This window comes from Herpailurus yagouaroundi, unplaced genomic scaffold (assembly GCF_014898765.1).
Source record: "Herpailurus yagouaroundi ecotype Mexico unplaced genomic scaffold, PumYag 163, whole genome shotgun sequence".
Lineage (NCBI taxonomy): Eukaryota > Metazoa > Chordata > Mammalia > Carnivora > Felidae > Herpailurus > Herpailurus yagouaroundi.
Window position 1 is genome coordinate 14,117,723 of NW_024412404.1, and position 24,855 is coordinate 14,142,577.

The window sequence follows — 24,855 nt, forward strand, 5'->3', positions numbered from 1 at the left end:
ACATATGTGTGTATGTGTGTGTGTATATATATATATATATATATATATATATATATATATATATAAACAGTCTTTCCCATTTAAAATGTAATCTTTGATAAAAAAAAACAAAAAGTACCAATTTGGAATCATAAAATTTGACAACAACAAAAATTCTGACTTTAGGTTTATTTTGCAGTACAGAAATCCAGATAATTAAATCTTTTAATATAACAAGGATCTGCAAACTATGGACTGCCACCTGCTTTTGGAAACAAAGTTTTATTGAAATACAGCCACACTCATTTATATATTTTCTATGGCTGCTTTCGCACTACAGTGGCAAACTTGAGTAGTTGTGACAGATGGTATGGCCAGCAAAGCCTAAAATATATTATCTGCACCTTTATAGAAAAAATTTGCCAACTCCTGTGTAACAGTCTCTTTATAAAAGTGAGGGCAGTTTGTATTTTACTATCAATGATATAAAATGGAGATCTCGTTCAATGAGAACAAGCTGGTGGGGAAAAAGGCAAGACCATAAAGGGTAGTGTTTCTCCCATTCTCATAAAAGAAGAATTTCTATGCTAAACAATAAGTTTATGGGACTGTATTTACATTAAATTGTTTTTCTTAAGATAAATTATGTGAGTTAAATTCAGAAAACTATGATGTCCTTATTTCAAATTAGCATGATGACTGTGCCCAATTATATCTTTCTAGTAATAATGTGCCAGAAGGGAAATAAAAATACTTCAAGTATTCTTTCAGATAAAAATATAGAAGATAGGAGAAAGTTGGTCTTTGATTAGTCTATGAGACTAAAGTTCCGAAAATACATACAAAACTTTTTCAGGAAGATACTGAAACACAAATTTAAGTGTCAATAAAAATCTCATTTATGATTTTCATAATTAAGTGCTTAAAACCCAGATGCAGGGTTTGCTACTTGTGTTAATAACTAAGGAAAAATTGGCATAGAGCTTAGTTAACAACTCCATTATGTTATGACAACAATATCTAAAACTATCTGTGGGATTATTGCCATATCAATTATCATATTTGTAACTTGCAGAGGCAAAACTGATACATGGGTAAAGTAAACTGAGAAGGAGAAAAGATAAAAAAATTACTTACCCTTGGTTTTGCTAGATCTTTGACAATTTCAATTTCTGCATCAGAGATAATATCATGGAAGCGAATAATACGAGGCTTGTCCCACTCATCCTCCTGTTTAGCTGGGGCCAGAATGAATTTAGGATTCCGGTTTCCATCATGATAACGGCAAAAGAGTTTTTTCTGTCTCCGAGGAGTCTAAACATAAAGTTACAAAAATGATAAATATATTAGAGTAATAATATTTTTAATGCTTGCTCCTATGCAGAAAAGAAACAATAATCATGTTTGTGTATAAATAGAGCATTTATGGTAGACTATACAAAAGAAACAGTACTCTGCAAGTATTTTGCATCAAATGGGACATTCAGGACTTTACAAGGTTTATTAATGATTATTTTCTGGGAGAAGTGTTAGGCCTTATATAAGAAAAAAGGTAGGGTTTCTCTTCCAACCCTTGTCTCATTAAAATAAAGTTGAGATATTTAAATATGACAGAAATAATGACATATTTATGAAAATATGAAATGAATGACCAGCATTGCTCCAAACTTCACAAACTAACTGGGAAGCACCCAGAAAAAAAATTTCTAAAAGGAGAAATAAAACAAAACAAAACAAAACCTCATCAGGTTTATCTAAATACCTCCCAGTTAAATGCTTGTAGCATAAATAAATAGATTTAGTTAGGTAGTTTTAAAAAGCAAAGATGAAAATGAGTAACTCTGGGGGCGCCTGGGTGGCGCAGTCGGTTAAGCGTCCGACTTCAGCCAGGTCACGATCTCGTGGTCTGGGAGTTCGAGCCCCGCGTCGGGCTCTGGGCTGATGGCTCAGAGCCTGGAGCCTGTTTCCGATTCTGTGTCTCCCTCTCTCTCTGCCCCTCCCCCGTTCATGCTATGTCTCTCTCTGTCCCAAAAATAAATAAACGTTGAAAAAAAAAAATTTTAAAAAGAAAAAAAAAGAAAATGAGTAACTCTGAAAAAAAAGAAAAAATAAGTTATTAAAGAAGGCAGGTGCTTTTATTGATAGATATTAAAAATTGAGTGATCGACAAATGTTCCTTTCAATCTATATTAACTAAATAAGTGATTCCATTGCTGAATCTTCTCTTGATTGAATAAGTGCATCATATATGAAGTAGGAATAATATTAGTTTTTGTTTTAAATATTAGGTTAACCTACTAAGACAAGTAAATAATGATTCATGTTTATTCTCCATGTACTTTATTTACCTAGAGTCAAATCTAAAGATTTATTGGGCAACTGAGTGGCTCAGTCAGTTAAGCATCCCACTCTTGGTTTTGGCTCAGGTCATGATCTCACAGTTTATGAGTTTGAGCCCCACATCAGGCCCTGCACTGACAGCTCGGAGCCTGCTTGGGATTCTCTCTCTTTCTCTCTCTCTCTCTCTCTGCCCCTCCCCCACTCGTGCATGCAGTTTCTCTCTCAAAACAAATAAACTTAAAAAAAATCTAGGGGCGCCTGGGTGGCGCAGTCAGTTAAGCGTCCGACTTCAGCCAGGTCATGATCTCGCGTCCGTGAGTTCGAGCCCCGCGTCGGACTCTGGGCTGATGGCTCAGAGCCTGGAGCCTGTTTCCAGTTCTGTGTCTCCCTCTCTCTCTGCCCCTCCCCCGTTCATGCTCTGTCTCTCTCTGTCCCAAAAATAAATAAATGTTGAAAAAAAATCTAAATATGTATTTATATAAGTCTTTGATATAACCATGAGGTGAATTTAACTATTCTGAGGATAAAGACGATCCTTTGATTTTGGGCAGAGTTACTGTGTGTGTGTCATATCAACAAACTGGCAAATTAAGCAGACTTCTATTTTATACCTATGGCTTTATTTTGATTTGTTCTTTAAGAGTTATTAAGGGCAATAAAAAATATTTGCTTACTATTGGAAATTTGAACACTCACTAGATGTTTCATGATATTATGGAAATATTATGAATTTTTTTAGGTATGATAATGGTTTTTTGATTATTATCTTTATCTTCAATAGATACATAATAAAATATTTAGATATGAAATTAAAAAAATATTTCATGAGTCTATCAGAGTGTTATTACCCTTATATTTACTCCTTAGCACCAAAGCAAAAGTAAGCATATTCTTCCAGGTCTCCATGAACTTAGCTATCAAAAGTGTCAACATAGATATGATCTACACATTTGCTGTTAGAGATTAGGCTGTCAACGATAAGTCCTCAAATGTCAAAAAGTCATCAATATCAAAATGTAAAGTCCAGCTTGAGTTTATCAGTAGCAGAGAAAACCTTACAACACTATTCAAATGTTTACAACTTAAAAGTACTTACTTCAAAAATTCACTAACTCCTTCTACATATGCCCACATTCAGCTGAACACTAGTACCCCATGATATTCCTAAAAAAAGGGTTCCATGATCTATTAATGTTGGGAAACAATGTATAGCATATCCGTGATGTACATTATCATAAAAGGACTCTGAAAAGTCCTGAGGCTGAACAAAAACCTATGTTCTCCAAACTTAAACTTGTTTGTGGTCTTTTATCTATTAACACCCTGAAGCACTGGTATTCTGAGTTATAAATACATAAATATAGATATACAATAAAGGAAGGGATATTTATAGGCACATTTGAGTATTTAAAAAAAATAAATGTTAAAGCAAAAATCTTTTGAAATCCTTTCTGCATTTTAAATATTTCTTAAATAGACTAACATGTTTCACTAAGCAATCTTGTCATGATCAGCTAGGAGCAAAACCACAAAAGATTATTGTATAGATGAATTCTTTGTTTTATACAATGGGTTAGGATGATATATTATTTCTATTAAGATTGCAGAAATCTCTTTTGCATTAAGATATAAGATAAAGCTTAAATGATCTTATCCCTTAAATTATCTCATCCCTCATCTTATAAAAATAAACCTCTTTTGGCCTATGCAAAGAGTTATATTACCAAAAATAAACAAAATGCAATAATGATTCTTTATTCTAAAGCTTTATTCTAAAACTATTTTACTAATAGCTGGAGCATATTAAGTGTGACACCCACAATAAGGTGATGTGGTATACTGTAATACTTTAAGCAGTTAATTCTAATTTTTATCACATAGGCTTAAATATAAAAGAACTCTGATTCTCTCTAGAACTATGTACAAACACACACACACACACACACATTCATACACACACACAATTGGCTTTTCCACTTTACCATTTTGATACCCTCCCCACGGCACAGCATTTCGTACTTCTGTCTCTCTGGCAGGTAATCCACAGCAACCCCTTTTTTCTTCAGTGTGGTTTTCCGATCAGATTGGTCATCTGAAGCAGATTTATTAGCATCTTTTTCTTTAGCCATTATATATTCAAAATATTTTAAGTTACCATTAGCTCTCTGGTGTTCAGGATCTATTGGAGAGAAAGGAAACATGTCCATGACTAAGTTTATAGTTGTTCAAGTATCAGAATATAGGAATATAAAAATGCAGGATCATTTAATTTACCTTTCAAACCGGGACACTTATGAGAGTAAAAGGAGGCACTAATAAAAATCATTACACCAAAACAACAGGTATAAACCAGTACTGGCTGAAGTAAATCACCTACTGTCACCCTATATACAAAGAGTTCCGGAGAAGGAATCAGCCATTTATGTCAAAGTAGTAAATATTCTACTTTGAGAACTTACTGAAAAGTTCTCAAAGAAAAGTCTCAGTGAAATAATTATGATCAGTTTGATGTCAAATGAATTCTAAAATATCACTCATTCTACTTATTTTAAGCAATAGAAAAGATTTTTCTGAGACTGAATGTAATCATCATGGGAAAGACAGTGTATATACAGTTCAAAAGCAACATTCACCACAGATACATTATAAATGCAGAACACAGCCTACTTCTGAGTGAATTTCAGTCCCCAAATTCTAAGTGAGATGGAAAAAGAGAAACTAAAGATATAATTTTCAAATAAAGCAGAATCCACTAACTGCCTCTGAATTGCTAGTCATCATTTTTAGCTATCTTTTAGTAGGGGAAATAAGGACTAGACTACTCCACCCATCCTAGAGGAAAAAAAAATCCAAACCACTACACATACACACAAAAATAAAAAAGAACAATACACAGAAACCTCATTTGTGATATTAAATGAAGTGTTTAGGAAATCTAGCCTTACATTTGTAAGATTTTGTCTTTGAGAAACTGCTCACAATATATATTGTGATATACAATATAATCTTAATTTTGTAAAAGAATGGGATAAGTATGTATGTGCAGGAAAGAGGGTATATACTATCATGAAACAAAAAAAATTTGTGATTGTGAAAATCTTTCAGTGATAGACTTATGGATGACTCTTCCATATCTTTTCTTATTTTTAAAAATTTCCTATAAGGAGTAAAATATTCTTTAAGTGAGGAGAAAAAAATCACGAAAAAATACTGAAAAAAAGGTACTTGAACTAATATCTCAATTTATTAACTCACTCAATCAACCAAGAAATAACCTAATTATCAGAAGTTCATTTTCAGATGGCCAATTCTTTTAAACTGTTTGACTTTTCTAAAATACACATATTAACCTATTCATAAAAATAATTAATTTTTGAAAAGTTTTAAAGCTTCATTATATACCAGAGGTCACCTGAATTTATTAGCATACAATTCAATGTCCACAGATTCTGATTTAGTATCTCTGGGGTGGAAATCAAGAAATTTTTCATTTCTAATATGTATCCAAGTAATTCCAATGCACATGGTCCCTGGATCATACTTAGAGAAACAAGTTCAAAACACTAGTGATAAAATCCTCAAAGGATATCACATTATCTAATATTTGAATATGACAAATTACATTTTCAGTCTATTTATTTTAAATCACAAGATCATTTTTAAACATGAAATGTAAGAACACAAAACATTTCAAAGGAAACTGGTTAATATTTAATATAGCAACATGGTAAATAAACATTTTTTACTGAGTTAGCTAGGTTAGGTCCACTTTTGAAATTCCTGAAGAGTATACAGCAGAGTAGCACAGCCACTGTTGTAGTACCATTAACTGAGGAAAATCAGTTGCCACTTATTTAGTGTATAAACAGGGAGAGGATAAAATTTGTCTAACAGATAGATTCTTGACTTATAACAAATAAAAAGTACCAAATGGAATAAATATTACTCAGCCATAGAAAAGAATGACATTTTGCCATTTGCAACGACATGTATGGAACTAGAGAGTACAATCTTCAGCAAAATATGTCAGAGAAAGGCAAATACCGTATGATTTCGCTCATATGTGGAATTTAAGAAGCAAAACAAATGAACATGGAGGGGGAAAGGTGGGGGGGTTGGAAAGGCAAACCAAGAAACAGACTCTTAACTATAGAGAACAAACTGAGTACTGATGAAGGGGAGGTAGGTGGGGTTATAGGTTAGATAGGTGATGGGAATTAAGGAGGCATTGGTTGTACTGAACACAGGTGTTGTATATAGGTGATGAATCACTAAATTCCACCCCTGAGACTAATACTGCACTGTATGCTGACTAACTAGAATTTAAATAAAAACCTGAAAAAAGAAAAAAAAAATGTACCAAAGCTATATAACAAATTACACTTATCAGAATTACACATATATCAGAATTATATATATTTATCATTATATACATATACATGTAAGACAAGATATGTAGTCATATATCAGAATTATACATATACATTTATGTTGGCATATAGGTTGGCACTTTTTATATACAATAATTATATATAATTTATATATACATATATAGGTGTGTGTGTGTGTGTGTGTGTGTGTGTGTGTGTGTGTATAATCTTGAATTAGGCCAATTTAACATACCTAGTTCAAGAAGCTTCTTTGTAAGCAAAAGTGCCTTATCCAGGTCTCCCTGCTGGTATACCGCATAGCTCAAATAATCTAGAACAGAGACTTTATCAATGGTAGAAACCTCGCCTTCATCCAGCTGCCTTAGTGCTTGTTCCATCCACAGTTCTGTATGGTAATAATCTGCTTCTGTGTAGGCCACTTTGCCCAACTCAAAACAGTCCTCAACTGTTAGAAAAGATTTGTGTTTTACTCCTATGGAAAGAAAATACAGAGAACTTTAGAAATCTTAATACTACTCTCTATTTATTTAGGACTATACAGCTTTCAAAGTGCTATCTCGCTTTCATTTGAACTTAACAACCTTCTGAGGTAGGAAAAATAAGAATTATCCTAAGTTTATGAACAAAGGAACGATCTACAAGGTAATGAAACATGCTGAGAATCACACTAATAGGGGTCATGGACCTAGAAAACCCAAGACTTCAATTATCAGCCATCATACTAAAATAAAACATCAATTAAGTTGAAGCATGCAATTTTCTAGCACAACAGGAATTACCATATGACATACATCTTACTCCTAACCAACAATCTGTGCAAGAAATGAATAGACAGGAAGAGAGGCAAACCTGTAAATTGGTTCCTTTCCTTTTTCCTTCCCCTTTATTCCAACAGCATTAATGACATGTAATTTACATTCCATAAAGTTCATCCATTTAAAGAATACAATAGTTTTTAGTATATTCAGAGTTGTGCAACCAACACCAAATCTAATTTTAGAACATTTTCATCACCCCAAAAAGAAACCCTGTAACCATTAGCAGTCACTACCCATTATTTCCCTTTCCCTGCCCCAGCCCTATTTAACCACTCATCTACTTTCTGAATCTACAGATTTGTCTATTCTGGTTATTTCATATAAGTGAAATTACACAACACAGGGTCTTTTGTAACTGGTTTCTTTCAACTCAGCATAAAGTTTTCAAGGTTCATTCATGTTGTGGCATCCTTTTTATTGCCAAGCAATAGCCCATTGTACGAAAAGACTATATTTTGTTTATCAATTGATGGACATTTGAGTTTCCAGTTTTTTGGCTTTTATGAACAATGCTACTACATACATGCATGCACAAGTTTCTGTGTGGACATTTATTATCATTACCCTTATATGCAGCAGTGGAACTGCTGGGTCCCACAGCAACTCTATGCTTAACATTTTCAGGAACTGCCAAACTGTTCTCCAAAGTGCCTACACCATTTTACAATCCCACCAGCAATGTATGAAGGTTCCAATTTCTCCACATTCTCACTAATACTTGTTGTTGTCCATTTGTTTTTATTATAGCCATTTAGCTGGGTATAAAGTAGTATTTCATTATGTTGATTTGTATTTCCCTTAATGATGATACGAAGTATCTTTTCATATGCTTATTGTCCATTTGTATATCATCTTTGGGAAAATATCTATTCAAATCCTTTGTTTAAAAATTTGAATCTTTTCACTATTTTTAGAGTTCTTTATATATTCTGGATACAAGTCCCTGATCATAAATATGATTTTCACATATTCTTTCCCATTGTATGGGTAGTCTTTTCACTTTCTTGATGGTGTACTTTGAAGTATAGAAGTTTTAATTTTGGTGAAGTCTAACATTAATCTTTAATCAGTTGTGCTTTTGGTGTTGGTATGTCAACTGGTTTGTGAAGTAAAACTTCTATCTTAAGAAAAGAAGATGGGGCACCTGACTGGCTCAGTCAGTAGATCATAAAACTCTTGATCTCGGGGTTGTGAGTTCAAGCCCCACATTCGGTGTGGAGCCTACTTAAAAAACAAAACAAAACAACAAAAACAAAAAACCTAGTTTGAAAAAAGGATATTTGAGGCACCTGGGTGGCTCAGTCAGTTAAGTGTCTGACTTTGGCTCAGGTCATGATTTCACAGTTTGTGGGTTCAAGCCCCTTGTCGGGCTCTGTGCTAACAGCTCAGAGCCTGGAGCCTGCTTTGGATTCTGTGTCTCCCTCTCTCTCTGCCCCTCACCCACTTGCGCTCTATCTCACTCTGTCTCTCAAAAATAAATACATGTAAAAAAAAATTTTTTTAAAAAGGATATTTGACAGTTCACATGAAATAAAATGTAAATAGGAAACCACAATGCTTGAAGAAAAATATCTCACTAATCATTAAAGAAATATGAAATTAAATTTTTTTAATTTTCTTTTTTTTTTTTTTTTAAATTTTTTTTTTCAATGTTTATTTTTGGAACAGAGAGAGACAGAGCATGAACAGGGGAGGGGCAGAGAGAGAGGGAGACACAGAATCAGAAACAGGCTCCAGTCTCCGAGCCATCAGCCCAGAGCCTGATGCGGGGCTCGAACTCACGGACCGCAAGATCGTGACCTGGCTGAAGTCGGACGCTTAACCGACTGCGCCACCCAGGCGCCCCTTATTTTTTTAATTTTCTTATCTTTATTTATTTCTGAGACAGAGAGAGACAGACCATGAGTGGGGGAGGGGCAGAGAGAGAGGGAGACACGAATCAGAAGCAGGCTCCAGGCTCTGAGCTGTCAGCACAGAGCCCAACGCGGGGCTCGAACTCACAAACCGTGAGATCATGACCTGAGCCGAAGTCAGTTGCTCAACCGACTGAGCCACCCAGGTGCCCCAAGAAATATGAAATTAAAACAATGCTGAAGAAAAAAAAATTTTTAACTTTATTATTATTATTTTTATTTTACAGAGAGAGGGAGAGAGGGAGAGAGAGTACAAGCAGGGGAGGGGGCAGAGGGGCAGAGAGAGAGAGAGAGAGAGAGAGAGAGAGAATTCCGAGCAAGTTCCACGCTGAGCATAGAGCCCGACGTGGGACTTGATCCCATGACCCTGGAATCTTATGACCTGAGCCAAAATCAAGAGTTGGCCACTCAACTGACTGAGCTACTACCCAGGTGCCCCAGACAAATATTTTTGAACAACAGCCTACATACATTTACTGAGATCTTACTATGTGCCAGGCATTTGTCACTTATTTAATTCTCAAAGCAATCCAGATAAGGAACTACAGTAGAAAGAGTTTAACTATTATGCTCAAGGTCACACAGCAAAGAGCCAGAATTGGAATCTGTACACTATGACTCCAGAAGTTTGTGTGAAATTACACCATAAAATGGCAAAATTTACTAGAGCAGGGAGTAGTAAAGTGGTAATTTTACTGTTACGACATTTGGCAATATGAAACAAGAGTAGTAATTTTATGCCTATGAATTGATACTAGTTTTCAATTATTTTCTTGAGTTTAATACTAAGGGTTGAGGAAAAAACACCTTCTTATATAAATAATTTTTTATAGCTGAACCAAATATTATAGTTAAAAACTGTAATAAACTAAGAGCAAGACAGATATGTCAATATAATGGAACAGTATTTTTCATTCAGAAAGATAATTTCAAATGCTATATAGGAAAGCCAGAAAAATCTAGACAGAAATATGTCAAAATGCTAAACTGATACCCTGGGGGATGGATTACAAGTTGTTTCCTAAATCTATATACCTCTCTACTTTTTCAAATACTGTACAATTACCATTACTTTCCTAAGAACCAAAAAAAACCCCAAAGAAGCTATAGAAAGAAATAAATGGGGGTGCCTAGGAGGCTCAGTCGGTTAAGCATCCAACTTCAGCTCAGGTCATGATCTCACAGTTAGTGGGTTCGGGCCCCACGATGAGCTCTGCATTAACAGCTCAGAGCCTAGAGCCTGCACTGGATTGTGTCTCTCTTTGTCTCTCTGGCCCTCCCCTACTTATGCACTCTTTCTGTCTCTCGCTCTCTCTTAAAAATAAATTAATAGGGGTGCCTGGGTGGCACAGTTGGTTAAATGTTGGACTCTTGATCTCAGGTGAGGTCATGATCTCACAGTTCATGAGTTCGAGCCCCACATTGGGCTGTGCACTGATGGAGCAGCGCCTGCTTGAGATTGCGTCTGTCTTTCTCTCTGCCCCTCCCCCACTTGTGCTCTCACATGTGCACATACATGCACTCTCTCAAAATAAACAAACTTTCAAATATTTAAAAATAAAAAATAATAAAGAAATAAAAAGTATAACTGAATGATATGAATAGAATCTTCATATAACATTCCATCTTTAAACAGTGAATCAGATGAGATACTTGGAGATTTTAATTGGAATTAACATGAACTCACATATTTCCTATACCTGTCCATTGAAAAGATCTAGAATGAATGACAAACTCAATAGCAACTGACATCCCTAAAACCTAGCTATATTCCACTTCCTAAATGTCATTCCCCACTAAAAAAAAAAAAAAAACAAGGCCTGGGGTGACTAGGTGGCTCTGTCAGTTAAGTGCCTGACTCTTGATTTCAGCTCAGGTCATGATCTTGATCTCATGAACCAATGACTGGGATACTCTCTCTCCCTCTCTCTCTGCCCCTCTCCCACTCATGTGATCATACTCTCTCTCAAAAGAAACACTTAAAAAAAAAAGAATCAAGGCCTGATTCTTCCTGCTTTGGGGTAGAAATGTGTAAGTTTGGAAAAAACTGTGCAAAAAATTAAATTTCCTTCCTAGCAAAGAAAAATAGGGTCATTTCAAAAAGACAAATTACCCAATCTAAAGATGATCCCACTGGTCTCAAATAGGATATCTGGACATCAAATGAATAATTAATATAATGGATTGAAATATAAAAATTTATAAAAATCCATGAGTTTATAATGATACTTCAGATAAAAAATCAATGATCACTACTAGAAGTTATTATGACATCAACTCATTACTCTGAATGTTGTTGATACAAGAAAAACAATCAAGGATTTATCTTGCCCTTCATATATAAACTCTAGTTCAGGGTAACCAAATGGTTCCAGAAAGTTCTTACTGATAGAATTCTGGCTAATAAAAGTAGAAAGAATGATGGGATAAAAAATTCAAAATTTGGGGCGCCTGGGTGGCTCAGTCGGTTGGATGCCCGACTTCGGCTCAGGTCATGATCTCGCAGTCCATGGGTTGGAGCCCCGCGTCTGTGCTGACAGCTCAGAGCCTGGAGCGTGTTTCGGATTCTGTGTCTCCCTCTCTCTTTGACCCTCTGCCGTTCATGCTCTGTCTCTCTCTGTCTCAAAAATAAATAAACGTTTAAAAAAAAATTTTTTTTAATCAAAATTTTAGAACCCCCTAATGAAATAGTTCTAGGCAATTATCATCCAAGGCTGCCAAAACAATTAGATGAAGCTCATGGAAAACTTCATTTGGACGTATCAGTCTTCCACCAGTGAAGTTACCCATCAATCACTAGCACAAAAGGTATGATGAGATGTTAAGCATCTGGTCATAAAATTAAATGGGAAGTTCAGAGCACCACCTATGGAGTTAATTTTAAAACTTAACTGGAATCTAATGGAGTCTCAAGCTCTAACCAGTTTGTAGGAAACACAGGAGTTAGAGGAACAAGTTCACACAAAGGAAGAAATCAGGCAACTCCAAAATGTACATTCCACAAGACCTATAACCAGGTTTTTCCAAATATTCAGTGGAATGGGAGGGAAAGAAGGAGGGGAAAAGAGAAGAACAAAATAGCTTTAAGAGGTAAAACCAAAATGTGCAACTGTAAAAAGATACCTTTGAGATCAACAGAGAAACTAAGTGTTGACTGGGTATTAAGTTATACAAAGGAAATACTGCCACTTTGTTAGGTTGGATAACAGTGATTATGTCATTTAAAAAGGAACAGACCTGACTGATCAGTTAGATATGCATATTTATTTATGAATAAAATGACATTATGTCTAGGATTTGCATATTTTAAATGCAAATAGTCCAGTAAGGGGTGCCTGGATTTCAGCTCTGGTCATGATCCCAGAGTCGTGGGATCAAGCCCCACACTGGGCTCCGTGCTGAGCATGGAGCCTACTTAAGGTTTTCTCTCTCTCTCTCTCTCTCTCTCAACAAAAGCAGATCCACACCAAGACATATTGTAATTAAAATGGCAAAATATAGGAGTGCCTGAGTGGCTCAGGGGGTTAAGTGTCCAAATTTAGCTCAGGTCACGATCTCACTCATGGTTTGTGAGTTCAAGCCCCACATCAGGCTTGCTGTTGTCAGCTCAAAGCCCACATCAGATCCTCTGGCCCCTCTCTCTCTTCCCCTCTCCCCAACTCAAACGTTTTCTCTCTCTCTCTAATAAATAAATAAATAAATGAATAAATAAATAAAATTTTAATGGCAAAATACAGCGATAAAGAAAAAATATTAAAAGCAGCAAAACAAAAGAAAACAGTTACATACAAAGGAAACCCCACAAGGCTATGAGCAGATTTTTCAGCAGGAATTTTCCAAGCCAGAAAGGAGTGGCACGGTATATTCAAAGTGCTGAATGGGAAAAACCTGCAGCCAAGAACACTCAATTCAGCAAGGCTGTCATTCAGGATAGAAGGGGAGATAAAAAACAAAAAATAAAGGAGTTCATGACCACTAAACCAGCCCTGAAGAAATATTAAAGGGGACTCTTTGATTGGAAAGGAGACACTAAAAGCAACTGTATAAAGGCAGGAAACACATAAGCAGTAACAATGAATTTTTCTGTAAAAAGTCAGCCAAGGAATTCACAAAATAAAAGGATGTAAAATATGACACCATATTCTAAAACGTAGGGAAGAAAGGAGTAAAGAGGTTCAAACTTAAATGACCATCAAAGTACTACAGACTGCTATATGCATAAGAGGTTATATGCAAACCTAAAACCACTAATAAACATGCAAAGAATAAAGAGAAAGAAATCCAGATATATCACTAAAGGAAACCAACAAACCATGAAAGAGAGAAAGACAAGAAAGGATCAGGGAAAATCTTCAGAAACAATCATAAAACAAGTAATAAAATGGCCATAAATACATATCTATTAATAATTACTTTGTAAATGGACTAAATATTCCAATCGAAAAACACAAGGTGACAGAATAGATTTAGAAGACAGGACCCATCTATATGCTGTCTACAAGAAACTCATGTTATTTATTTTTATTTTATTAAGAGAGTCAATTTAGATCTGATACCTCCAGATTGAAATTAAGGTGATGGAGAAATATTTATCGTGCAAACGGATGTCAAAATAAAGCCAAGGTAGCAATACTGATATCAAACTAGACTTTAAAACAAGGACTTTAAATAAAGGGGACAATCCAACAAGATCTAAAATTATAAATATTTATGTGTCCAACATGGAAGCACTCAAATACATAAAACAGTTAACAATATACATAAAGGAACTATTCAATAATAATACAATAACAGGGGACTTTAACACTCCATTTACATTGATGGACAGATCATCTAAACAGAAAAATCAACAAAGAAACAATGGCTTTGAATGACACACTGGACTAGCTGGATTTAACAGATGTAATCAGAACGTTCCACCGTAAAACAGCAGAATACACATTCTTTTCAAGTACACATGGAATGTTCTCCAGATCACATATTAGGCTACAAAACAAATTCAAAAAGATAAAAGTCACAGCATACATAATTTCTTACCACAACACCATGAAACTAGAAGTTAACCACAAAAAAAAAAAGAAAGAAAAAGAAAGAAAGAAAGAAAGAAAGAAAGAAAGAAAGAAAGAAAGAAAGAAAGAAAGAAAGAAGGGAAAGAAATCTGGAAAGACCACAAATACATAAAGGTTAAATAACATGCTACTAATGGAATAAAGACAGTCTCTTCAGCAAATGGTGTTGGGAAAACTGAACAGCAACATGCAGAAAAATGAACCTGGACTAATTTCTTACACCATACACAAAAATAAACTCAAAATGGATGAAAGACCTAAACATGAGACAGAAAGCCATCAAAATCCTCAAGGAGAAAGCAGGCAAAAACCTCTTTGACCTCAGCCACAGCAACTTCTCAACACGTCTCTGGAGGCAAGGGAAACAAAAGCAAAAATGAACTACTGGGACCTCATCAAGATAAAATGCTTCTGCACAGTAAAGGAAACAATAAACAAAACTAAAAGGCAACTGATGGGATAAGATATTTGCAAATGACCTATCAGATAAAGGGTTAGTATCATAAATCTATAAAGAACTTATCAAACTCAACACCCAAAAAACAAATAATCCAGTGAAGAAATGGGCAAGAGACATGAATAGACACTTTTCCAAAGACATCCAAATGACTAACAGACACATGAAAAAATGCTCAACATCACTCATCATCAGGGAAATACAAATCAAAACCACACTGAGATGCCACCTCACACCTGTCAGAATGGCTAAAATTAACAATTCAGGCAACAACACATGTTGGCAAGGATGCAGAGAAAGAGGATCTCTTTTGCACTGCTGGTGGGAATGCAAACTGGTGCAGCCACTCTGGAAAACAGTATGGAGATTCCTCAGAAAATTAAAAATAGTAACTACCCTACGGCCCAGCAATTGCCCTACTGGGTATATATCCAAGGGACACGGGTGTGCTGTTTCAAAGAGGCACATGCACCCCAACATTTATAGCACTGCTACTGACAACAGCCAAAGTATGGAAAGAACACAAATGTCCATCATCTAATGAATGGATAAAGAAGATGTGGTATATATAAACAATGGAGTATTACTCAGCAATAAAAAAGAATGAAATTTGCAACAATGTAGATAGAATTAGAGTGTATTATGCTAAGCGAAATAAGTCAGTCAGACAAAGACAAATATTATATGACTTCACCCATATGTGGAATTTAAGATACAAAAGAGATGAACATAGAGGAAGGGAAGCAAAAATACATAAAAATAGGAAGTGGGACAAAACATAAAAGACTCTTCAATATAGAGAACAAACTGAGGGTTGCTGGAGGGGCTGTGGGTGGGGGATGGGCTAAATGGGTAAGGGGCATTAAGGAAGACACTTGTTGATGAGCACTGGGTGTTACACATAGGGGATGAATCACTGGAATCTATTCCTGAAAATATTATTGCACTATATGCTAACTAACTTGGATATAAATTTTAAAAAACAAATAAATAAATAACATGCTACTAAACTTTGAATGGGTCAACCAGGAAATAAAAAAAAGAAATAAAAAAGTAAAAGGAAACAAATGAAAATGAAAACACAATGGTTCAAACCTTTGGAACACCACAAAAGTGGTTCTAGGAGGGAAGTTTATAGTAATACAGGTCTACCTCAAAAAGCAAAAATATCTCAAATAGGGGCACCTGGCTAGGGTCAGTCAGTTAAGTGTCTGACTCTGGCTCAGGTCATGATCTCATGGTTGTGGATTCAAGCCCCACATCAGGCTCTGTGCTAAAACTGATTAAAAAAAAAAAAAGGGAAAAAAAAAATCTCAAAGAAACAATCTGGCCTTAGGTCCTAAAGGACCTAGAAAAAGAACAAACAAAACATATTATCAGGAGAAGGAAGGAAATAAAGATTAGAGCAGAAATAAATGATATAGAAACTAAATACACAATAGAAGAGATCAATGAAAGTGGAGCTGGTTCTTTGAAAAAAAAAATCAATAAAACTGATACCTCTAGCCAGACTTCTGAACATATAGGTCTGATAATAAATAAATATTGTATAAAAGCCATACTTCCAGAATAGTGAAGTTTTAAAATAAACTATTGGCCAAAAGCAGACTAACCTAGTATTTCTTCAATAAAACAGATATAATCTTACACATTTAAGTGTCTGATGATAGTGCAAAAGAAACTGGTAGAAAAAGGAACACAATGGTGTTTTCCCTAGTAAATGACTAAATGAATACACTTCAAGGAGTCCCTCAATTGGCTAGAATCAGACTTAGTTATACCTATCCAATGATGTAACATGTTTATTTTTTTTTTAATGTTTACTTTTGACAGAGAGAGAGAGAAAGACAGAGCATGAGCGGGGGAGGGGCAGAGAGAGAGAGAGAGAGAGGGAGATACAGAATCCGAAGCAGGCTCCAGGCTCCAAGCTGTCAGCACACAGCCCAACGCAGGGCTCGAACTCACAGACTGCGAGAGAGATCATGACCTGAGCTGATGTCGGACGCTCAACCGACTGAGTCACCCAGGCGCCCGTTTGTTTTTAAATGCTAGCTAGCAGAAAAGGAGTTTGTGAGAAATAAACTAAGAGAAAGTAAAGGCATGGGCATGTTTTACTAGTGCAGGGGAAAGACATGAGATTCCACTACCTGGTGTGAAGACATGAGATTCCACTACCAAGCAGAAGGCTAGCATGGAGGTGTATGTACTACTGGAGGATTACACAGACCAATACAACCTAATATTTGATACATACAACTACCTCCATTCATTTTTTTTCCTATTAGGCACTTACGGATAGTGACTGATTATCAGTGTACTCCTAAAATGAAGATGAAGATACATATTTGACACTTGTCCCTATTATTCCTATTATTCCACCCTAGGAATACTACCTATTATTCCACCCTAGGAAAGGATACCAAGAAACTAACTTATTAATAGCTTAACATGATGCAATTCCTGAAATCAAAAAAACATTTAAATTTTGATTTTCAGGGCATACAGGCAGCTCAGTCGGTTAAGTGTCCAACTTTGGCTCAGGTCATGATCTTGAGGTCCGTGAGTTTGAGCTCCACATTGGGCTCTGTGCTGACAGCTCGGAACCTGAAGTCTGCTTCAGATTCTGTGTCTCCCTCTCTCTCTCTGCCCCTCCCCATTCATGCTCTGTCTCTGTCTCTCAAAAATAAATAAAACATTAAAAATTTTTAAAAAGAATTTTTTCCCCTACTATTTTTCAGTTATGAAAACTGGTGTACAGATTTAAGATAAGCTTATAATGAAGCAATTAAGAGTAGTTTTCTCATGACATGCAAAAGACAAAATGACAGTCCGCCATTACTACATGTAGGTAGCCCCAGTGATATTTTTTATATGACCTGATATTCTGGCAATGCTATTTGAAAGTCTGATAAGACAGTAGAAGATCTTTAGCTCTTCTGTTTTGGTAGTTAAAGAGGTTCTGCTTATTTTACCTATTGACCCATTCACAATTATTAGAGGCAGAATACCTGGGAATCACATTCTTAAAAGAAGAAAATGAAAAAGAAATGATGCAGCAATTGAAAGGGAAGGCTGTTTCCAAAATAGAGAACCTGAGAAAAAGTAAATGGGCAAAAAATTGGCAAAGAAAATGAAATTTAAAAAGTGATGTTGTCAGAAAAAGATGGCAGAAAGCTTTCATATAAAGGGCAAATGGTTAAAATTTGATGAGAAGAGAATGTTGTGAATTAGTTAAGAGTCCTTTTATTTCTTATCACAATATAAACTAGAATACTATATGACAGTAGAGGAAAACTTTGCTTAAAAACACAATTTTGTGGCTCATCCATAACCTGGGTCATTTATTTTAAACAGCATGAACATTCAACTTCTATCTGTATAAAATTTTATACATTAGACATTCTCCATACCAGAAAAAAAAAAAAAAATCACAGCTTAAAAAAAAGCATGTATCTTTGGAAGATATGGATCTATTTAACAAATCAGGGTTAGGAACAACCGGAAGCCAAAGGAATAGTCTATGAACTATAAAGACACCAGCTGCCAAAATGCATAGAACTTATTAGATCTTATATTAAAAATATCAACAAAGTGGGTTATCTGGGTGGCTCAGTTGGTCAAGCATCTGATTCGTGATTTCAGCTTAGGTCATGATCTCATGGTTCATGGGACTGAGTCCCACATCGGGCTGTGCACTAACAAAACACAGCCTGTTTGGGATTCTCCGTCTCCCCCATCTCTCTCTGCCCCTCCCCCACTCACACTCTGTCTCTCTCTCAAAATAAATAAACATTTAAAAACTGTATTGGGGCGCCTGGGTGGCTGAGTTGGTTAAGCATCTAATACAGCTCAGGTCATGATCTTGCAGTTTGTGAGTTTGAGTCCCACATCAGGCTCTGTACGGGACAGCTCAGAGCCTGGCCTGCCTCTGGTTATGTGTCTCCTCTCTCTGTCCCTCCCCCGCTCATGCTCTCTCTCTCTCAAAAATGAATAAACATTAAAAAAAAATTAAAAATAGATCAAAAAGCATTTCAAAAGACAGACCCAAAAAAGGGGAAGCAGACAAAAAAAAAATCATGGAGTAACTTGGCATCAGTAATCATCCACTGAAATAAGCATTTCTCTGATTTTTTTGTTTTGAGACAATTGAAAACACAAATATCCCTCCCTCTACTCTCACCCTGATTATTTCACAACTAAACTGCTACAATTTTAAGTCTGACAAAACCAAGGATTGGCAAGTATATGAAGAAATGGGAACTCTTTCACGCTGCTAGTGATAGTACAAACTGGTGCATCTGCTCTGGAAAACAATCTGGCCATATTTGGTAATGCTGAAAAAGCATATACCCTGACTTCTTTAAAGAAACATTTGCAGGTGTGCAAAAGGATACATACACAAGAATGTTTACTGAAACCTTGTATGACATAGCAAAACATTGGAAATAACCAAAATGTCCATCTATGCACAGGAGAATGAATAAATTCTGTCATATACTACCATATAGCAGTTAGAGGAGTTTATTTATTTTCTCAATATATGAAACGTATTGTCAAATTGGTTTCCATACAACACCCAGTGCTCATCCCAAAAGGTGCCCTCCTCAATACCCATCACCCACCCTCCCCTCCCTCCCACCCCCCATCAACCCTCAGTTTGTTCTCAGTTTTTAAGAGTCTCTTATGCTTTGGCTGTCTCCCACTCTAACCTCTTTTTTTTTCCCTTCCCCTCCCCCATGGGTTTATGTTAAGTTTCTCAGGATCCACATAAGAGTGAAAACATATGGTATCTGTCTTTCTCTGTATGACTTATTTCACTTAGCATCACACTCTCCAGTTCCATCCACGTTGCTACAAAGGGCCATATTTCATTCTTTCTCATTGCCACGTAGTACTCCATTGTGTATATAAACCACAATTTCTTTATCCATTCATCAGTTGATGGACATTTAGGCTCTTTCCATAATTTGGCTATTGTTGAGAGTGCTGCTATAAACATTGGCGTACAAGTGCCCCTATGCATCAGTACTCCTGTATCCCTTGGGTAAATTCCTAGCAGTGCTATTGCTGGGTCATAGGGTAGGTCTATTTTTAATTTTTTGAGGAACCTCCACACTGTTTTTAGAGGAGTTTAATCAATGTGGAAGAATTTACTAAAAAAAAATTGAGTGAAAAAGGTTACAGAAAGATAAACAGAATATATTATTTACATTTTTAAAACACAACAATATATGTAGTAAAGTATAAGAAAACGGACAAATACCACCAAGTTCAGAATAGACAGTACCTTGAGAAAAGAAGGAAAAGTGCAGAAGGGGTCTTCAAACACATTTGTGATCTTTTAATGTGATCTTTGAGAACAAGAAAAGCCTAAAAACTGTTTATTATTTCATTCTAGTGTTATTTTTACCACTTATAGGACATATTATGCTTAGAAAATTTCAGGGACTCTACTTATAAGGAATTTGCATGAGAAAAATTCAATAAAAACTGAACCCAAAATAGTGAGTTGAAGAAGAAGAAATGTCAATAAAAAGATACAAAATACACAAGAAAGGATAAATATCGTTCCAATGAAAAATAACTGCGCATATTCTCAGGGTGTCTCATTTTCAGCCATTCTCTATCAAAGTCTTACCAATTGATTTCTAGATAAAAGATGAAGTATTCAGGGAACCCAGTGAATTTCCTAAAACTAAACATGGCAAAATCAGGGTTAAATAATATTCAATAACATTTTGATGGGAAAATAAAGATTTAAACAAAAAGGAATACAGTTAAATTAAATGAAATGTATTATCCCCACATACACCAAACCTGCTTCTTTTGTGTTCTTTATTTTGCTGAATGGAACCCATATAGTTGTTCAAGCCAAAAACCCATATCAAGTCCACCATCAAATTTCACCATTACACTTCCTAAACAGCTTGATACCTTGTCCTCTTCTCTCCATACCTACTAGCTACCACTATCATCTCTTAAATTTTTACAACAGCCTCCTCCCTGAATTCTTTGTCCCTACCCCCATGTCCCAATCCAATCTCCATTCTGCAGTCACAATGATATTCCTAAAATGAAAATGACATTAACTTCTCTAAAACTTTTCAGTAGTTCCTCATTGCACTCAGAGAATTTCAAACCTCTCCACGTGGCTTACAAAGCCCTTCAAGAGACAGCTTCTGCTTAACTTATCTAGCCTCTCTCACTACTCTCATAAAACCAAACTCCCATCCCTACACTCCATACACTCACCTCTTGAACAAACTACTTGTTAATATAACTGATATAATACACTCTCTCCTCTCTGGCCTTTATACACATTCTCCCTGTTTGGAATACTTTTCTCATGCCTACACTTTTCCTCAATTTCCTGGTTAATCCCTTGTCTATTATATCCTAATTTTTAATGTGTCTTCCAGGAAACCTTCCTTTATGCCTCTTCTCAAGTGCAGAATTAGGCTTCCTTCTATGTGCTCCCATGGTATCCTAAATTATCCTCACTCAGGCATTCATCATACTGTATCATTAGAATGTAAATATCCTCAGGGCAAGGAGCTGTATTGGTCTTATTCATTATTGTATCCCTAGAACCGAACAGAATGGTTGGTACATACTATATGGTTAATATCTATTAAACAAATTGATGTCTTATACCAAAAGCCAATGTTTGTTTGTTTGTTTTTTAATATTTATTTTTGGTAGACAGAGAGACAGAGTGCAAGCAGGGGAGGGGCAGAGAGAGAGGGAGGGAGACACAGAATCCGAAGCAGGCTTCAGGTTCCAAGCTGTCAGCACAGAGCCCGAAACAGGGCTTGAACCCACAAAGCACGAGATCATGACGTGGGCCAAAGTTGGACACCTAACAGACTGAGCCACCCACGTGCCCCAAGCCAATTTTAAAAAATAGTTATGATCTTATCAGAAGTGTTAACAATGTATAATATTGGTAGTAATAGGAAATAATGGAACTATGTTCCAGCTTAATGGAGATTTTATCTAATATTGTTGTACTATATTCCCACTTGATATTCACCCCAAATAAAGAGAGATGAGCCAGAAAACATCTTAACAAGTAACTCTTCCCTGTATATTCTCACCATGAAAATGAATTTCAATATGAAGACAGAAGTAATTTATTTCTCCAGCTGATAATGACAAGGAGATAGTAATGGTAGTAAGCCATATACTCATAGAAAAAGTGACAGATAGCATACATAAAATATTACGTGAAGTTAGGCTTCAGTAACACAAGTAAAACTAGCAAATTTTTTAATTTGTGGAAATGAAACAACACATTCTTAAACAATCAATGGAACAAAAAAGAAATCACAGAGAAAATTAGAAAATACTTAAAAACAAATGAAAACAAACACACAACATACCAAAACTTACATGACACAGTGAAAGCAGTGTAAAAGGATGTAATGTAAATGCTTACATTAAAAAGCTAGAAAGATCCCAAATCAATAACCTAACTTTACAACTTAAGATCTCAAATCAATAACCTAACTTGTACAACTTTACAACTAAGAAACGAGAAAAACAAGAAAAAACTAAACCCAAAGCTAGCAGAAGGAAGTATTAGAGGTAAATTAAATAGACTATAAAAAAAAATAGAGAAAATTAATGAAACCAGGGTGCCTGGGTGGCTCAGTCAATTAAGCATCTGACTTCGGCTCAGGTCATAATATTACAGTTCATGGGTTCAAGCCCTGCATGAGGCTCTCTACTGTCAGTGCAGAGCCCTCTTCAGATCCTGTCTCCCTCTCTCCGCCCCTCTCCTGCTCACATGTAGACATGTGCACATTCTCTCTCAAAAATAAACATTAGGGGCGCCTGGGTGGCGCAGTCGGTTAAGCGTCCGACTTCAGCCAGGTCACGATCTCGCGGTCCGGGAGTTCGAGCCCCGCGTCGGGCTCTGGGCTGATGGCTCGGAGCCTGGAGCCTGTGTCCGAATCTGTGTCTCCCTCTCTCTCTGCCCCTCCCCCGTTCATGCTCTGTCTCTCTCTGTCCCAAAAATAAATAAACGTTGAAAAAAAAAATTAAAAAAAAAAATAAATAAACATTAAAGAGAAAGAATGAAATCTGGCCATTTGTAGCAACATGGATGGAACTGGAGAGTGTGATGCTAAGTGAAATAAGTCATACAGAGAAAGACAGATACCGTATGTTTTCACTCTTATGTGGATCCTGAGAAACTTAACAGAAGATCATGGGGGAGGAGAAGAAAAAAAAAAAGTTAGAGAGGGAGGGAGCAAAACCATAAGAGACTCTTAAAAAACTGAGAATAAACTGAAGGTTGATGAGGGGTGGGAGGGAGGGGAGGGTGGGTGGTGAGCACTGAGGAGGGCACCTGTTGGGAGGAGCACTGGATGTCGTATGGAAAACAATTTGACATAAATTTCATATAAATAAATAAATAAACATTACCAAAAAAAAAAAAAAAAAGAAAATTAATGAAACCAAAAGTTGGTCCTTAGAAAAGATCAACAAAACTGATAATCCTTTACCTACATGAACTAAGAAAAAAAGTGAATATTCAAATTACTAAAATAAAAAATGAGGGATGCCTTGGGGCGCCTGGGAGGCTCAGTCGGTTAAGCGTCTGACTTCAGCTCAGGTCGTGATCTCACAGTCTGTGAGTTTGATCCCCGCGTCGGGCTCCGTGCTGACATCTCAGAGCCTGGAGCCTGCTTCAGATTCTGTGTCTCCCTTTGTCTCTGCCCTTCCCTTGCTCATGCTCTGTCTCTCTCTCTCTCTCTCTCTCTCTGTGTCTCAAAAATAAATTAAAAAAAAAAAAAAAAAAGGAGGGATGCCTGGATGGCTCAGTCGGTTGAGCATCCAAACCTTGATCTCATCTCAGGTCATGATCCCAAGGTCATGGGATTGAGCCCCAAGTCAGGCTTCATGCTGAGTGTGGAGCCTGCTTAATATTCTCTCCCTCCTTCTCTGCCCCTCCTTCCCCCCTGAAAAAATGAAAGAAGGAACACTACTACTGATTCTACAGAAACACAAAGATTATAAGAGAGTAGTATGAAAAATGTACATCAACAAACTGGATAACCTAGATGAAATGGATAAATTCCTAGAAACAAAAAGCCTACCAAGACTAAGAAAGAAATAGAAAATCTGAATAGACCAGTAACTAGTAAGGAGACTAATTCAGTAATCAAAAGTCTCCTGACATAGAAAAGTCCTGGACCTGATGGCTTCAATGGAGAATTCTCCCAAACATTTAAAGAACTAACACTAATCCTTCTCAAACTTTTCCAGAAAATTGAAGGGGAGAGAATGCTTCCCATTTCATTCTATGAGGCCAGCATCACCCTTACACCAAAACCAAAGACTGTACAAGAAACCTACAGACCAATATCCCGTACAAACATTGATGAAAAATCCTCAATGAAGTACTGGCAAACAGAATATTAAAAGGATAACACACCATAACCAGGGGAATTTATTCCTGGAAAGCAAGGATGTCTCAATATATGAAAACAGATCAATGTAAAACACATTACAGAATAAAGGGAAGAAAAACACATGAGCATCTCAACTGATGCAGAAAAAACTCAACAAACTAGAACTAAAAAGAAACTACCTAAACATAAAAAAGAACATACTTGAAAAATCTACAGCAAACATATGCAATGGTGAAGGACTGAGAGCTTTTCCTTTAAAATGAAGAACAAAAACAAGGATGCCCATTTTCACTCCTATTCAATTTAGTATGGAAGCTCTAGCCAGAGAAATTAGGCAAGAAACAGTGATATAAAGCAGCCAAATTGGAAAAGAAGTAAAATAGTCTCTCTTTGCAGGTGATATTATCTTCTATGCAGAAAACCCTAAAGACTACACACACACACACACACACACACACACACACACACA

General features: G+C 36.1%; 1 protein-coding gene across 2 annotated transcripts in view; it reads right to left on the reverse strand.

The window, feature by feature from the left end:
• P4HA1 (prolyl 4-hydroxylase subunit alpha 1) overlaps nucleotides 1-24,855 on the reverse strand; it is a 90,893-nt gene that overhangs the window by 40,802 nt on the left and 25,236 nt on the right. For both annotated transcript variants that reach the window (XM_040485350.1, XM_040485349.1), the window contains exons 6-8: nucleotides 6,943-7,182; nucleotides 4,302-4,498; nucleotides 1,117-1,293 (exon numbers count right to left, since the gene is read on the reverse strand). In XM_040485350.1, the coding sequence (XP_040341284.1) occupies nucleotides 1,117-1,293; nucleotides 4,302-4,498; nucleotides 6,943-7,182 (614 nt within the window). The remainder of the gene's footprint in view (nucleotides 1-1,116; nucleotides 1,294-4,301; nucleotides 4,499-6,942; nucleotides 7,183-24,855) is intronic.